Source organism: Nomascus leucogenys, chromosome X (genome assembly GCF_006542625.1).
Source record: "Nomascus leucogenys isolate Asia chromosome X, Asia_NLE_v1, whole genome shotgun sequence".
Classification (NCBI taxonomy): Eukaryota; Metazoa; Chordata; class Mammalia; order Primates; family Hylobatidae; genus Nomascus; species Nomascus leucogenys.
Window position 1 is genome coordinate 9,668,752 of NC_044406.1, and position 16,147 is coordinate 9,684,898.

Genomic DNA, 16,147 nt, shown 5'->3' on the forward strand with positions numbered 1-16,147 from the left:
GTATCTAAATATAGTAAAAGTACAGTAAAAATACAGTATTATAACCTTATGCAATCACCATTGCCTATGCGGTCCGTCATTGAGGGGAATGTCATTATGTGGTGCAGGACTGTGTGTGTGTGTGTGTGTGTATAGAGAAAGAGATGTACATTCAAGATACATAGGTGATACACAGGCATGTGAAAGATAAGGTGAAAAAAAATTAAAAGAACCTACACTTAAAATTTTGTATAAACAAGATTTTACTACATTAGTTTTATTAGGTCATCCATATGTTATCCTATGATTTCCATTATAATGAATTAAGAAATTTAAATATATCCTTAATGATTTTAAAATAAAGTTCCATTTTTATTAGAAGGAAACAGATGAGAATGTTAACAGTAGTTATGTCTAGGCCGGGCGCGGTGGCTCACGCTTGTAATCCCAGCACTTTGGGAGGCCGAGGCAGGCGGATCATGAGGTCAGGAGATCGAGACCATGGTGAAACCCTGTCTCTACTAAAAATATAAAAAATTAGCCGGGCGTGGTGACGGGCGCCTGTAGTCCCAGCTACTCGGAGAGGCTGAGGCAGGAGAATGGCGTGAACCCGGGAGGCGGAGCTTGCAGTGAGCCGAGATTGCGCCACTGCACTCCAGCCTGGGCGACAGAGCAAGACTCCGTCTCAAAAAAAAAAAAAACCAAACAAAAAAACAGTAGTTATGTCTATATGGTAGCCTCAGAATTTTCTTTGCTTTCACATTTACTTTTTTATTACAATGAGCATATTATTTTTATAGTAAAAAAGTAAGCTTTTCTCATGTACATAAAACACGTGATAACACTACAGCAAACAAACTTAGTTTATGAAAATGGCAGTTTAATAAGCCAGAAGTCTAAATTTCAGAAAAATTTTTAAAGAACTGTATATCATTCTTAAGTCAACTTAGTAACTAGAATTGAGTTGCAAAGGGTGACTTGGAGAAATTTTAAGTGGACAGCTTCCACAAAAATGCAAATAGCAATATGTAAACCTGTTGTCAAAAATGATGTATTTTCTATTCACTTAAGCAATGATTCCCGATTTTTTTTTTTAAGTTGGACTCTTACTTTTTAAAGGAACCCTTGTGAGTAACCTCCTAGGCTACTTTCATGTATAAACAATAAAAGTGGCTCTGGTCTGTTTGAAAGAGGTCCTGGTGACAAACCCAGCCCAACAGTCCTGATCCTTCCCTAAACTGCTTGGCCTCCAAGGTAACTTCTGAGGACTACTGGGAGCTAAGCAGTCTGAATATCATCAAGTTGATTCACCCTCTCCTCCAATCTTGTTTAGACCCACAATCTCTTAAGCAAACACTCACATCTGTACACTTTCACACAGGAAATTTCAGTTCAGAGCTTGATCAAATGAACACAGAATTGACATTGGGTACTTCAGTGAATGATGCTTGAATAAATGAAAGTCCTTGGTACTTTAGACAGACAAATCTACTTACCATGTTTTTCTAGATGCTGACAGCAGCTGTCCACCAGCCTAGGGACCTGTCTGTAAATAGGATTCAGACTGAGTTTCTTATCTCTGGCTTTTTCCTTTTTACTTTGAGCCTCCGCAGGCAAGGAAAGTTGTAAAGCTTCTAGTAGTCGAGACTGATTGTCATCAAGATCGGTGATAGAATCCACTGACATAGCACCCTGCAAGTGACACAGAGCCGTGAACATAAAGTACAGATAGCCAAAAAATCCAGCTGCCCCCAGATGCTAACCAATACATACTTTTGCTCATGACTTTTTGTCACACTTGAGATAATACTGCTTGATTTCTTTAATTGTTCTGTTTGTAAATTAAAAGAAAAAAGATGCCTTTTGAAAAAGTTAGAAAACCTCTACAAGATTTCCTCAAGCTAATGGCAGTTACAATTTCAACAATAGACAACATTTTCCAAATGGAAGAACAAGCGATGGGAAACATATAATTAAAGTATTTTGGCCCAACCACTTCATTTCTTGAAACAAGAAAAAAATTACATACTCAATGAATGAGGTAGTCAGAGAAGTCTTGTAAATAAAAAACTCAACTATGGCTCTAGGAAGTAGATTTTTAAAATAGAATGATTCCATAAAACAGCCTTAGCTTAGTTTTCCCAAGAAACAGCACAAAGTGCTTTATTAGAGAGGTGGTCCTGGGAAACACCTGTAGTGGAGGGGGGAAATGAGACAAGGAAGGAAAGGCAGCTGATGAAAGGAGCATTATCAAGCCTATTATCATTGTGGGCAACTGGAGCTCAATCTTTCTGGGGCGTTCTAGGAGAAAGATGTAGATCATGCACCTTAGAGCTATCCCTATCAAGTGAGAGAGCTGGGGTATTATACACCAAGCCTTAGGAATCACTGCTTAAGGGTAGCCTCTGGTGGGGGCAGAGAGATAATATTATCTCCTAAGTACTTACAGCCTGCCATTTGGATAGGCTGGGTGCCTCTGGCATCAGAGAAAGCCCTCAGCAAATAAGGTGTTGGCAGATGGAAGGTGAGCTGGCATGCTAGGAATGGTAAAGGGTCAGGGAAAGGGAGCAGGGCACCAATCGCATTTGCCGCACCCATACTTGATGAAGCACTGAGAAAGCAGTTGGCTAGCCAGGCCTGGACAGACGAGAGGGCATTTGGGAGAGCCATTGCCCGAGTCCTACATTCCCAGAAAGCTAAAATTTAGAGTTTTAGTATTATTGTTGTATGATAATACACAGTCTGAGACACAATGACAGAATTAGAAGAACAATTCCATCATGCAAATTCAGGAATTCCATAGTTTTGTAATTTCTTCATTTTTAAACATAGTCAATACTGCAAAAACAGCAATGGATCAGGTCTCCCTCTACCTTGGACAAGCCCTAAATGTTAGGGGCTGATTGAAAAACGTTGGTTTTAAGTGGGAAGTGTCTGGGGTTTTAACTAGGGCAGTCTTCAACGGCTGGAGGTGGCAAAAATTTCGGGTCTCCACGTAACAGAGAAAAAAGGGAGAGAGGGTCAGGTGTGGTGGCTGACGCCTGTGATCCCGGCACTTTGGATCACTTGAATTCGAAGGTTCAAGACCAGTCTGGGCAACACAGTGAGACCACATCTCTACTAAAAAAATAATAATAGCTAGGCGTGGTGGTGTGCATCTGTAGTCCCAGCTACTGGGGAGGTGGAGGCAGGAGGATCGCCTGAGCCCAGGAGATTGAAGCTGCAGTGAGCAGTGATCATGCCACTGCACTCCAGCCTGGGCAACAGAGCAAGACCCTGAGTCAAAAAATAAAAGATAAAAATAAAATGTAGATTTGTTTTACAAAAGGGAGAGAAGAACTTCCAGTGACCTGGAAGCTTTAGAGATACTTATCAACTGACTCAGCCAATCACCAACCAGTTTGCATGAGCAATTCAAATAATAGCACAGTACCTAGAACATAGTACTTAACAATTGGTACCATATTGTTAGAGTATTTGAAAGAGGATATATAGAGGATTCCATGGTTCTGTTTGAGAAGAAGAAATGCTCCATTGATAAGGAAAAAGCTCATTGTTTATGAAGACCCACCACCAATTCATTTAGCCAGGCATGTTCTCAGATTGGTGATGAAGAAAGTATTAATAGCTAGAACACCAGGCCCTGCCCTTGAGCCTCACAGTCTAGTGGGCAAGTATGGCAAGACTGACAGATTACAAGAGACCAGAATTAATGGTGATATTGTTGAATGTTTAGGAGAACATAGAGCACAGATGTGACAAAGGAGGGACACCCAACAGCTTCTAGAGGAGTCAGGACAAGGTCTGAGGCTATGCAAGGTGCCACATGCCCAGTGCACATTCTTCATTAATGGCATTGTTGACAGATACCTGAACACCAACTACATATCCAGTTTTCACATGAACAAAAACTCAAAGAATAACTGTACATCTTCAGTTTTCCTAGCACTGGTGTCAGAGCAAATACTGGCCACCTCACCCTCCTCCTAGCCCGAGGAGCCGGTTCCGGGGTGTTTGGGGACGTTGACTCATTCGGTGTTTCTGAGGTTGAGCTGAGAGATGAGTTACTGCTTGAGAGTTCTTTGTTTTGTCTTTTATTTCCAAATGGGAGGAGGGAAGCCACAAAGTCAGATGCATCTTTCTGCTCGTCCCTCTGCAAGTCCTGCTTGAGTTTATAGGCCCTGTCATTCGCAATAACTTGGGATAAGGGCATTCCAAATGCCTGTGGGATGAATTCTGGAATCAAAAAACAGACATTCACTTTCAGAGACTGACTGGTCCAGTGAACACTCTCATTTATGTTTCAGACCTAAGTAAGAACAGACATATTCAAAGGAATGTTTTCTGAAGAATTGACTCATCATTCAAAATAAAAAGGTGACATTTGTGTTAATCAGAATGGCCCAAGTTTCCATTTCAATAAAGAAAACTAGTATTTATAAACACACATCTTAGATATTTAGGTCTCTAGTTTTTCTCCATGTCTCAAGTCTATCCATTCATTCAATAGGCATTTATTGAATGCCTACTACATGCCACAACAAGCTAGGCAATGGGAGTCGCAAAGCTTATGAAAGGTACAGTCCTTTCTCCTCAGGTGTTCAGAGTGTGGGGTGGGGTGAAGGAGTGGATAATCAGAAATGCAAATCATGATAACAGAGTGACTATCAGGTGTTAGAGAGATGCCTGGAGCTAAGGCTGAAATTTAGTTAACTGAATACACTTTGAGGTTCCCAGTAAGAGTTAGCATGTGAAATGATAACCTGACAGGCAGAGGAGCAGCTTGGGAACTGGTTGGGAAGAAGTCCATTCTGTTTTCGTTGTGTTCCTCATCCCCACATTCTATTTTGAGCCAACTAGGTTGGGGCTGTCACTCTCGTGATCTACACTCAAGCCATTCTACTGGCCACATGCAGAGTGGACTCAGCCACTAAATATCTGGTGAGAGGCCCAGGAAACAATTTGTTAAATCCTTTAGTAAGGAGAATTTGGGGAAAGGGGCATAGTGCAGAAATCAATGGCTTTATTTGGAGACATACATAGAGTTCCTTTCTGAATTTCTGTCGTAAATCTGTTTGTATACATGTACCTTGGATCCTTAGGGCCAGGAGTTTTATTGGCAATATTTTAGATTCATGCTGAAAGGCACTAAATAATGTAATCAAATGTATTATTCTTTTTAGACTCCAAATTAGGTCTCCTAGCAGCAGTAAGTTGGAATCTAACCTCTCCATTATTTTTATAAGCCCTATGAATGAAACTAAAATGATCAAGGGAAAATAATTCTAAGGTTGGTTGTTCTTTGAAAGAAAAAGCTAACATTAAATCAGGTAGAAAGAGACTTTAAAAGGTTTTCCTCCTTGACCCATGGCAACATTTCAAACATCACTGGGCTAATGACCAAGTCTACATTAAAAGCAGAAATGCTACTTGAAAAGCCTGCACCTCTGCTTCTATCAAAGCATGCAATTTGTTTTGAAGTAAAAAAATCAAAACTTTAGTATTTTGGGATTTTCAGAGGATGCTTGCCATTCTTTACCAACAGTCTAGGTGATATATGGTAATAAAAAATATTTAGGTACTTCTCCTTTGAGTGATCAATTTAGACAGGGTAGTGAGGTGTAATTCTCACTATTGATAATAGGCTGTGTCTACTACTAGCAAAATTAGAAACCAAAGGGGATAGTACCAGACCTCCTGTTATGTACCCTGAGGATATATATATATATATATATATATATACACATACATATACACACACACACATATACACATAATCTTGTCTGTAGAAATGATCAAATATTACTTTTAAAATGTTGGAAAAGTCTGGAAACGTGGATGGTAAGGCTGACAGCTACATGAAATAACAGAAACAGAGGGGATAATAAGAGTGAAAAGAACATCGATAAATGTAGCAAGTGACACATCTGCTCAGGTGGGCATATGCATGGCAGGGATTTATTATAAGATGGGGACTACTGAGCCCTTTCCCAGTCATTTTTTCCATCTAAGGAAAACCAACCAGACTCGTTTAGAGGCAGATCTTCCCCACCAGCAAATAATTCTGCCTCCTGTTTCAGAAGAGCAACCAGCAGGTGCAAAGGCTCCAACTCTTCACACCTGCTGTACCTGTGCCCTCCACCACCTCCCTTTGCATGATATGTAGGTGTCACTTGGCATCCTGCCAGCCTTTCTGCCTCTCCCTGGTTCCCATGCTTTTCCATCTGCCATTCAACTATGGATAACTTTAAACCATGGATAACGGTGTACTGCACTCAAGAGCTCAAAAAAATTATCCTTGGTGTACATGTGCCACATTTTCTTAATCCAGTCTATCGTTGTTGGACATTTGGGTTGGTTCCAAGTCTTTGCTATTGTGAATAGTGCCGCAATAAACATACGTGTGCATGTGTCTTTATAGCAGCATGATTTATAGTCCTTTGGGTATATACCCGGTAATGGGATGGCTGGGTCAAATGGTATTTCTAGTTCTAGATCCCTGAGGAATCGCCACACTGACTTCCACAATGGTTGAACTAGTTTACAGTCCCACCAACAGTGTAAAAGTGTTCCATACACCATGGAATACTATGCAGCCATAAAAAATGATGAGTTCGTGTCCTTTGTAGGGACATGGATGAAACTGGAAAACATCATTCTCAGTAAACTATCGCAAGGACAAAAAACCAAACACCGCATGTTCTCACTCATAGGTGGGAATTGAACAATGAGAACTCATGGGCACAGGAAGGGGAACATCACATTCCAGGGACTGTTGTCGGGTGGGGGGAGGGGGGAGGGACAGCATTAGGAGATATACCTAATGCTAAATGACGAGTTAATGGGTGCAGGAAATCAACATGGCACATGGATACATATGTAACAAACCTGCACATTGTGCACATGTACCCTAAAACCTAAAGTATAATAATAAAAAAAAAATTATCCTAATACTCTTAGGTATAAATAGGGTTCAGCAATTATTTTCTGTAAAGGGCCAGATAGTAAATATTTTAGGCTTTGTGGATACGGCTGGGGCTTAGAATGGCTAGGATGCAAAATGATAAGGTGCTCGCATTCAGCATGGGGCAAGTGCGGAGTCAGCATGCAGACTTAGCATTTCCTTCAATTCTGTGGCCTAGGGGCTCAATTTGTCTCACTCCAGCCTCTGCACTGTTGGCAGGTTGCAGTCTTTGTAGCAGCTACTCAACCTGTCAGTTTAGCAGGAAAGCAGCCATAGACAGTAAGTAAATGAATGGGCATGGCTGTGTTCTAGTAAAGCTTTATTTACAAAGATGGCTGGTGGGCCACCCCTGCTATAAATTACATCTTCTTGTGCCTGTATCTTCAACCTCTTTTTTTCTACTAGATATTTTGTACTAAATATATTCAAGCATCTACTTCTTAAAAAAATAAACAACCTTTGACCTACTCTTTTCTTTTCCCCGTGGTTTACCCTCTCTCCTTTTGCCACAGTTAAAATTGTCTAAAGTGTTCCCTTTACTTTCTGGCCTATAACTTTCTCACCTACCACTCTTTCCTCACTTCATCCCATCTAGCTGATACCTCCATTAGATTCTAAAGCAGCTCCCTTTAAATCATTGCTGTCTTCAGGGTCATTAAATTCAGTGTTTTTGACAGCTCTGTTTCATTTGCCCTTTTGTCAGCCTTTAACCCTGATTGCCATTTCCGGAAATGCTCCCTGTCCTTTGCATCCTGGATATACTAACTGGGTTTTTCTCTACCTCTCTGGCTATATTCTTGCCCCTTTTTCTGGCTTATCATCTTCTACTTGGGTTTTCAATGTGGAAAGTCCTCAGAGCTCAATCTTAACCATCCTTATCACTCTGGTCTCTCTCTGTAAGTGACAGCACGATGCCCATAACTTAAACTTCCATCCACAGACATTTCACACCTCATTGCTGCCTCTAGCTCAGACCCCTTCCTTGAGCACCAACCACTTCTTCCACCTTCATATCTGGATGTCCCAAAGGCGTTTTTTACTCTTCATCTTCCCTTACTAGGTCTTATTCAGATTTCTAAAAGTTTGCCTGTTCTTCATGTGGGAGAACCAGAAATCTGAGAGTCATCCTTGATATTTCACTCCTTCTTACATCCCATTTTCACTCCGTCATCAAATCTTTATCATGTCACTTTCACATTATCTCCTTTTTCCATTCACTTCTCTCCACTTCCACGATCACTCCCACTCCAGTCTAAGGTACCATTATCTTTCTCCTGAAATTCCAAATCAAAAGTCATGCTGTGGCCCAGTACTGTGTGAGCTGGCCCCTTCCTAATCTTCTCAGAAACCACACACTCCCTGGTTCTTTCTTCTCTTCTTATCCTAGAAGTACTAGCACTCAAAGACAACATTCAATATATGTTCTTTGAGAATTTCTACATAGTGATAACTGATAACTTGATTATTCTGCTATTTAATATGGAGCAAAATTAAAAGTTGTATGAGCTATTTGTATATAGTGTTACTTCACAGCTCACATACAGTGACATACCTAGACAGTGAGGAAAATAAAACATACAATATACTAAAAAGAACAGTGCCAGAATTGAACTCTTTCCAGATTGTATGTGGATACATATATGGCATAATCTGAAAATGTCCTGGCAGGGGTTGTGGGGGGGTACAATCTCCCAGAGGTACATCATAGTAAAACCTATTCCCCATGTGCTCAGTTTAGGAAGCACATTAATAAAACAAAGCAGCTATTTTTAAAATTACTTAATTTTAAAATTACTTTTGACACAGAAAGAAATTTTCTGAAGTTCTGAAAGTTTTAAAAACACTTTTGGTTGCCAAGAAATATAACTAAGAGAAATTAAGGACTTGGAATTATTCTGTATGCAAATATGTTTTCTGATCAGTGTCAATCTTGAATTAGTTCCCATATGTAAATGAAAAGTCACATGGGCACTGCTTAAGTGGCATGAGGAACATAGGAGTGTCACAAGATCCGCTATATATCAAGGCAATTAAATAACATACAGGATATGATTCATTCTGATGAAATCAATTAATATGGTAGCATATCAACCATTTATGAATCACTATTGGGAGAGCAATTTGATTCTAAAAGGCTGCTTCTATTTATTTTTAGATGACCTAACTCAAGAGATCATTTAGAGTTTCCTGTTTTCCTTCTTTTACTCTTGGATTCAAATGATCATTTTTCACATGTGCAGCTGTTACAAACCCAAATGCTAATATCCAACTGGAAGGAAATAATGTGAATAGATTACATCAGTGCCAGACCGGCACCCCATCCTCCTCACACCCTGGTTCCCAGGACATCCATGTAATGACTCTCAGAGTTGACATGGACAGGGCTCTATGTTCTGAAAAGATGCCATGTAATTAACCTTCACTTAAGCCTAGGTTAGTTTGTTTTTAAACATTAAAGCTACTTAAATTTTTTTTTTTTTTTTGCCATGAAGCCTGATATTTCTCCCCTTAGTTGGGTGGGTGATATGTCTTTTCTTTGGAACCACCAGGACCTGCCTTCCTTTTCCCACTTAGCTACCTTTGAGGCAGTATAGAACATTTCAGAGTTTTCACTGAGCCTATGTAAATATGATTTAGTTTAAAAAATCTATAATGGCCCAGTATGTATTTTTCGATTACTTCCCTGGCCCTTCCTTCCATGTTAATTCAAATTCTTGCTTCCTGCTGCTTTGTATATATAATAAATGCAAGCAAATATACATCTCCTTCTGTTGAGGGAATATCTCATCATTCTGTTGAGGGAATCTCCTGCAAAAATGTTCATTCTGCTTAGTCTAGCCAAATGGACACTTTCTGAAAAATCACCTGAAGTCCACATTAGATGTATTTAAATCCCAATATCAATATCATCATCCTAGAATAAACCAAGTTTAAAAGAGAATACATTACTAATACCAACCTGAGTGATCCCTTTAATATGCTCTATACATCTGGAAAATTGCTCTAATCTGGAGACATAAAAGTGCTCTACTGCAGGAGTAGAATGAGCAAAAACTCTAGTTTAAAAGAGCTGGCTATTAATATTTAGGTCATTACAAAAATAAGGGCACAAACATATCAACAATTAAATATAACACAATTTATCAGACTATAATAGCTAGCTGGACAACCCTTAGCCCTCATTATTACAGCAGCAGATTCTGCTGTGACAATGTGGCCTGGTGAGTATCCTAGTTAATATGGATAAGAGTTCTTATCTAGAAGTTGCACATTAGACGCTCTTAAAAACACCCATGCCTGAGGAATCCCTGAAGAACAATGAACTCAGACTCCCTGAGGTGGGGGTCTTGGACTTTTTAAAGGTTCCACAAGTGATTCTATTGTGTAGTCAGGGGTGCGGATCACTGACATTTTCACCTTCTTTTTTCCAATTTGAGGTAAACATTTGAAATGTCTGAAGATATTTGGGTTGAGGGTGGTGTTACTGGCATCTAATGAGTAGAGGCCAGGGATGCTGCTAAACATCTCACGATATACAGGATAGCTCCTACCCCAGATAATTATCCAGTCTAAAATGACAACAGTAGCAAGGTTGAGTAACCTCACTCCAAAGGAAGTAAAACAATGGTTTTCCATTCTTTAGAATTCTTCACCTTTTTTTTAGTCTAAAGAACCAAATGTCATGACTGTTCAAGATATAGGTGTAGAGACTGAGATCAATGGTATGGAATAGCTCTTGTCCAATACTGATCCCAATGCATGTTTTAATACCCTTGGTTTCATCGCCTTCCATTACTTTTAAAGCAGAAATTCTATCATTATATAAAAGGACTCCAAGATGAGATGTGTATGGCTGTTCTCATTCAAGACTCGTTGACTGTGTCACATAAATGAAAATAAATGCATACAACTGTACCATTCAGCAGCCACTTCATAACAGACAATAAAAATAAGCAGCGAAAAGTGCGGTGGCTCATGCCTGTAATCCCAGCACTTTGGGAGACTGAGGCGGGAGGATCACGAGGTCAAGAGTTCAAGACCAGCCTGGCCAACATGGTGAAAGCCCGTCTCTACTAAGAATACAAAAATTAGCTGAGCATGGTGGTGCGTGCCTGTAATCCCAGCTACTTGGGAAGCTAAGGCAGGAGAATTGCTTGAACCTGTAAGGCAGAGGTTGCAGTGAACCGAGATTGCACCACTGCACTCCAGCCTGGGCAACGGAGCAAGACCCTGTCTTGAAAAAAAAAAGGCACAAAAAATTGGACTGCGTCAATGGGGCTCAGGTGTCCATTATGTGAGGTTGAATATCAGTTTTAAATGACCATAAATACCTCTGGGAGAGTGGCTAAAGTTTTAGTTCCCTAAATAGATGCACAAGGGGACACAAAACAGTATGATGAGAGTAAACAATTCCCAAAACATATGAAGCAAAAGATGAGTATACTGTGATCTAACATAAAAATGCTGAGAATGCACTTACAAGTGGGAGCTAAACATGTTCATATGGACACAAAGAAGGGAACAAGACACACTGGAGCCTACTTGAGGGTGGAGGGTGGGAGGAAAGTGAGAATTGAAAAACCACCTATTGGGTACTATGGTGATTACCTGGGTGATGAAATAATCTGTACAACAAACCCTTGCAACACACAACTTACCTATATAACAAACATGCACATGTACCCCTGAACCTAAAACAAGAGTTAAAAAAAAATACTAGGCCGGGCGCGATAGATCATGCCTGTAATCCCAGCACTTTGGGAGGCTGAGGCAGGTGGAACACGAGGTCAGGAGATCGAGACCATCCTGGCTGACGTGGTGAAACCCCGTCTCTACTAAAAATAAAAAAAAATAAAAATAAATTAGCCGGTTGTGGTGGCAGGCACCTGTAGTCCCAGCTGCTCGGGAGGCTGAGGCAGGAGAATGGCATGAACCCAGAAGGTGGAGGTTGCAGTGAGCCAAGATCGTGCCACTGCACTCCAGCCTGGGTGACAGAGTGAGACTCTGTCTCAAAAAACAAAACAAAACAAAACAAAAAAACTAATAGCCACTGATTATTCCCTAAAGTTCCTGGATCTTTAAAAAGGAAAATACTTGTTAACTCAAGTGAATATCTAATCTGGGAATTCTTAATTTAGGGGGTGGTAGGGTGGGCATTGGGTGAGTTTCAGGCCTTTGATAGAGCATCATCATTGTCAATGATTCTTAAAGGGCTCTGTGACCCCCAAAATATTAAGGGCATTTGCTTTAACCTATCTTGGCTGAGGCAATGTAACAAAGTAAAATGTAAGCATTCAGGTTAGTTGCAAATAAATATTTTTCAACTGGGTGAAAAAAAAAATGCTGAGAATGGCCTATCTTCAGTAACCCATGAGGATGAGACTGTTTCTTTCCAGTAGTCATGGTAGGTGAATTCAAACTCTCATTAAACTAACCCTGCCTGTCTGGATTTGCCAGACAGCTGGTTAGCATTAGAGATGCTCTCCATAGCTTCTCAACCCAGGTCCTCTTTATGTATAGCCGATTGGTCAAAATAATAATTGGAACCACAAACTTGGCCGAGGTCACACTCTCCTCAAACCAGCTGAATTCATCAGTTCAATACAGGGCTGCTCAAACACAGAAGAGTAGACCAAAACAGCCCTTAATGACATTCCACTCTGGAAATCCAGTTTTTATAACAGAGTTGAACCACGTATATCTATGCAATTCAATAACCCCACCAAATTTAACCATTATGCTCCATGGAAGATGCATTTACATTAGTTACTGTACCCTTTACCTTTGTCTTTGTTTTTCTCCTTTCCTAGTGAATCCAGTTTCTTTCTTAAAGATTTCTTTCTCTTTTGTCCATCTGTAAATATTAAAAGAAGTTATAAAGATAAACATACAAGTGATATTTTATAGTATCGATAATTACATTTGAGCAAAAGTATGGCTTTTCTTTTACTTCACTTATAATTTGACATTTTAAACAGAGTAACAGCTCTGAGAATACATGAAAATCCTGACTTGGATAACACATATTACCAGAATTTTGGTGTATATTCTTGAATTTCCTTTCAGTCATGGAATGATAGGAAACTTACCTCCTTTGGAAGTAGTTTAGCTTTGACATTTAGATAGGTTTAATTTTACTATTATCTAAGTATCTTCCTCTTCTCTGTGGTTATATAACTTAATGTTCATCTTGAACCAAATCTCCATGAGAAGAGAATTGACAGCATGTATAGCTTTGACATTTATGATCTAGGAGAGTATAACTGGATAAGAAAATGGATTTGGAGGTCCATAGAACTTAAGTCTAACTATTGCTGCACAATTTACTATGTGACTTTGGACAAGTCTTTGTGTCCTCATTTATAAAATGGGAATATCACAAGGTTGTTGTGAGAATTAAATGAAACAACACATATAAAGCTCTTCATAGGGAGCCTGGCACAGTTCAGGCTACTTTCTTTGTGGGGAGTTCCATGGTATAGCTATACTGTAATTTAGTTAACCATTCCTCCATTGATGAACATTTTGGTTGTTTCTTATTGTTTAATAAGTAAGAAATACATTCTTTTACAGTCTAGTATTTGCAACAAATGTACTTAATGTGTCTGTTTAACTCACCAAATAATAAAGATACCACTTATATCAGTGGGCAGCTGCAATCAAATTCCTGGGCTGTCATCATAAAATATTGGCATTCATCATTGCCAGAATGCATTTTGAGGTTATGCAGCTGTCAACTTAGCATGTGGGAGGTGCAGATTCAGAATCCACACTGTGATCAAATAGGGGACATGCAGACCATGCCAGAAGGAAACATATGGTGAAAAAAATGATAAAGAATTGTTTGTATAGGACACACTAAAAATGTAAAGAAAGAGATTCAGCCCAATACATTTAAAAGCAAGACTATAATATCAGGATAAAACAGAGTAAGCATTATGAAACAGAAATGAGCATTCTTGGTATCCTCACAGAGTTACAGATGTCCCCAACTCCTCATTTTTGGAAGGTAAAAGAACATCACAACATAATCAACAGGCACATTCAATCCTTCCTTCTTTTCAAAGACTTCAAAAATGACTCTCCTGCCACCAAAAGAAAATAGTTCATAAGAATCTTCACTCTTGTAGTCACGCAATTTGTATAGGGGAAACTATGTAAATCAGTTGTAATGTAATGTAATTGATGGCAACAGCCATCAATCTCTCCCATTATGTATATGTTCATAGATATGAACAACATCTAAAAGATGAACTACTAGGGCCTGCCATGACTTATTACACTGACCGTAAACATACTAACTGTACAAGATTCTAATCTGTTCTCTAATTAGGCCTTACAGGTCTTTTACTCTGTAACACTTTGTTCATAGCTAGTTCATATCTCAAATGTATTTGGCAGTAACAAAAATTCTTTCAATAGTTGACCCAGCAGAATAATTAAACCATCTATTAAAGCTTAAGTGATTTAATTTTTCATAACCAATGGGCAGATCCTAAAATTCAAACAAGCTGTCAAAAGTCAGAATACATACCAGATAGAGGACATTATTTTTAAAAGAATGATTCTTAAATACTTAAAGCTTATGTATTCTATGTAGATGTGTATAAATACAAATGTTCTGTCTAAGTAATAATCATAAGTCCAACTCCAACATATCTAACAGCCAAGTTAAGCCAAGTTAAGATGTAGACTATTGCTAGTACCTGAGAAACTACCTGTATGCTTCCCTCCTCCTACTTTTGCAATGATCAATTATCAGATTTTATTCATAGTTTTACCATCTATTCATTTATAAAGAATATGATTTTGTTTTTCCTGTTTTGGGGTGCATACAGATGGAATCACATTATGGATACTGTTTCTTGCCTTGTTTATTTTGTTCACCAACACTTCATGAGATTCATCCTGTTGAAGCAGGTAGCTGTAGATCATTCCTTTTGATTGCTATATAGTAGGTGTTTTTGGTATGAATATGCCACAGTTCATTTCCTCATTGAACTGTTGATGGTATTTGAGTTGTTTCTAGCTTGGGGTTATTAGGAACAATATTTTTGAAAAATTTTGCTCATGTCTTCTTACGAGCATGTATGTATACAAGTCTCCCTGAGACGGTGGTTCGTAAAGTGTAGTTCTGGGACCAGCAGCATCAGTATCGCCTGGGAACCTGCTAGAGGTACAAACTGTCTATGGTCCCACTCCAGATATGCTAAATCTGGAACTCTGGGGTGTCACCCAGCAATGTGTGTTTGAACACAACCTCCAGGGGATTATGGTGCACATTAAAGTCTGGTTCACATTAAAGTCTGGAACCACCACTCCAGGGTATATATGTAAAAGTTGCATTGCTGGATCTGTGTATATGCAATCTCAGACTTTATTTGGTAAAATCAAGCTTTTCAAAATAGTTTTGCTCATTTATATTCCCACAAATATGAGAGTTTACATAATCTCACAAGGATAATATATACTTTAAACTCCAAAACTCCAGACAACATCTTGAAGTCTCCTTACAGGCAAAGTATGATCTTTGAGAATGCTGGCCTATTAAAAAACACTTAATTACTTACGACAAAATTTTTTCACTTAATTAGATAGAGGTGAATGTTATGAATAGGTAACTATACAAAATGATGGATGATGTGCAATAATGTGAAATGAAGCATTGCTTTAGCACACCATTTTCTCTTTTAAAATCCTCAGCAAAATGACCAGAGATGCACAATGCAACTGCTTATTCCTCTTCTCCTTTGTGATTAATCTGTGGTTTGCCTTGGAGTCCCCCATTTTTGAAGAATAAAATGTCTCATCTTTTATTCTCACAAAGCACAGAAAACTTGCTCAAGAGGCTTATGTGCTTGCAACCATACAGAACATTTTATGTTCCACCAGCTCCTTGGATGGCAATAAGTGTGGTTAAATGCCATTCTGTCTTTTAAAGAAATGCAAGCTCCACAACTACCAATACTGCACAGAAGTGTTTTCATGGTGCATATGGTGATGAGTGCATGCTTGCTAACTGCTCCCAGTGTGTGTGCTGTCTTGCAGACAACAGTGACCTGCAGGAAGAACTGGGGTAACATGTCCTGATAAAATATATCTTCGAATAAGCAGATAGGGATTGGCCTCCCTTTGCCCTCTTTTGTGGAAGTCCTCACTAATGTGTCCAGAGGAAACCATGTCCTATATGAGAGACCTCACAGA

General features: G+C 39.2%; 1 protein-coding gene across 1 annotated transcript in view; it reads right to left on the reverse strand.

Annotated features, from left to right (window-relative positions):
• ARHGAP6 (Rho GTPase activating protein 6) overlaps positions 1–16,147 on the reverse strand; it is a 529,902-nt gene that overhangs the window by 50,814 nt on the left and 462,941 nt on the right. The window contains exons 3-5 of the mRNA XM_003261011.3: positions 12,726–12,797; positions 3,959–4,215; positions 1,476–1,671 (exon numbers count right to left, since the gene is read on the reverse strand). Of these exons, the coding sequence (XP_003261059.1) occupies positions 1,476–1,671; positions 3,959–4,215; positions 12,726–12,797 (525 nt within the window). The remainder of the gene's footprint in view (positions 1–1,475; positions 1,672–3,958; positions 4,216–12,725; positions 12,798–16,147) is intronic.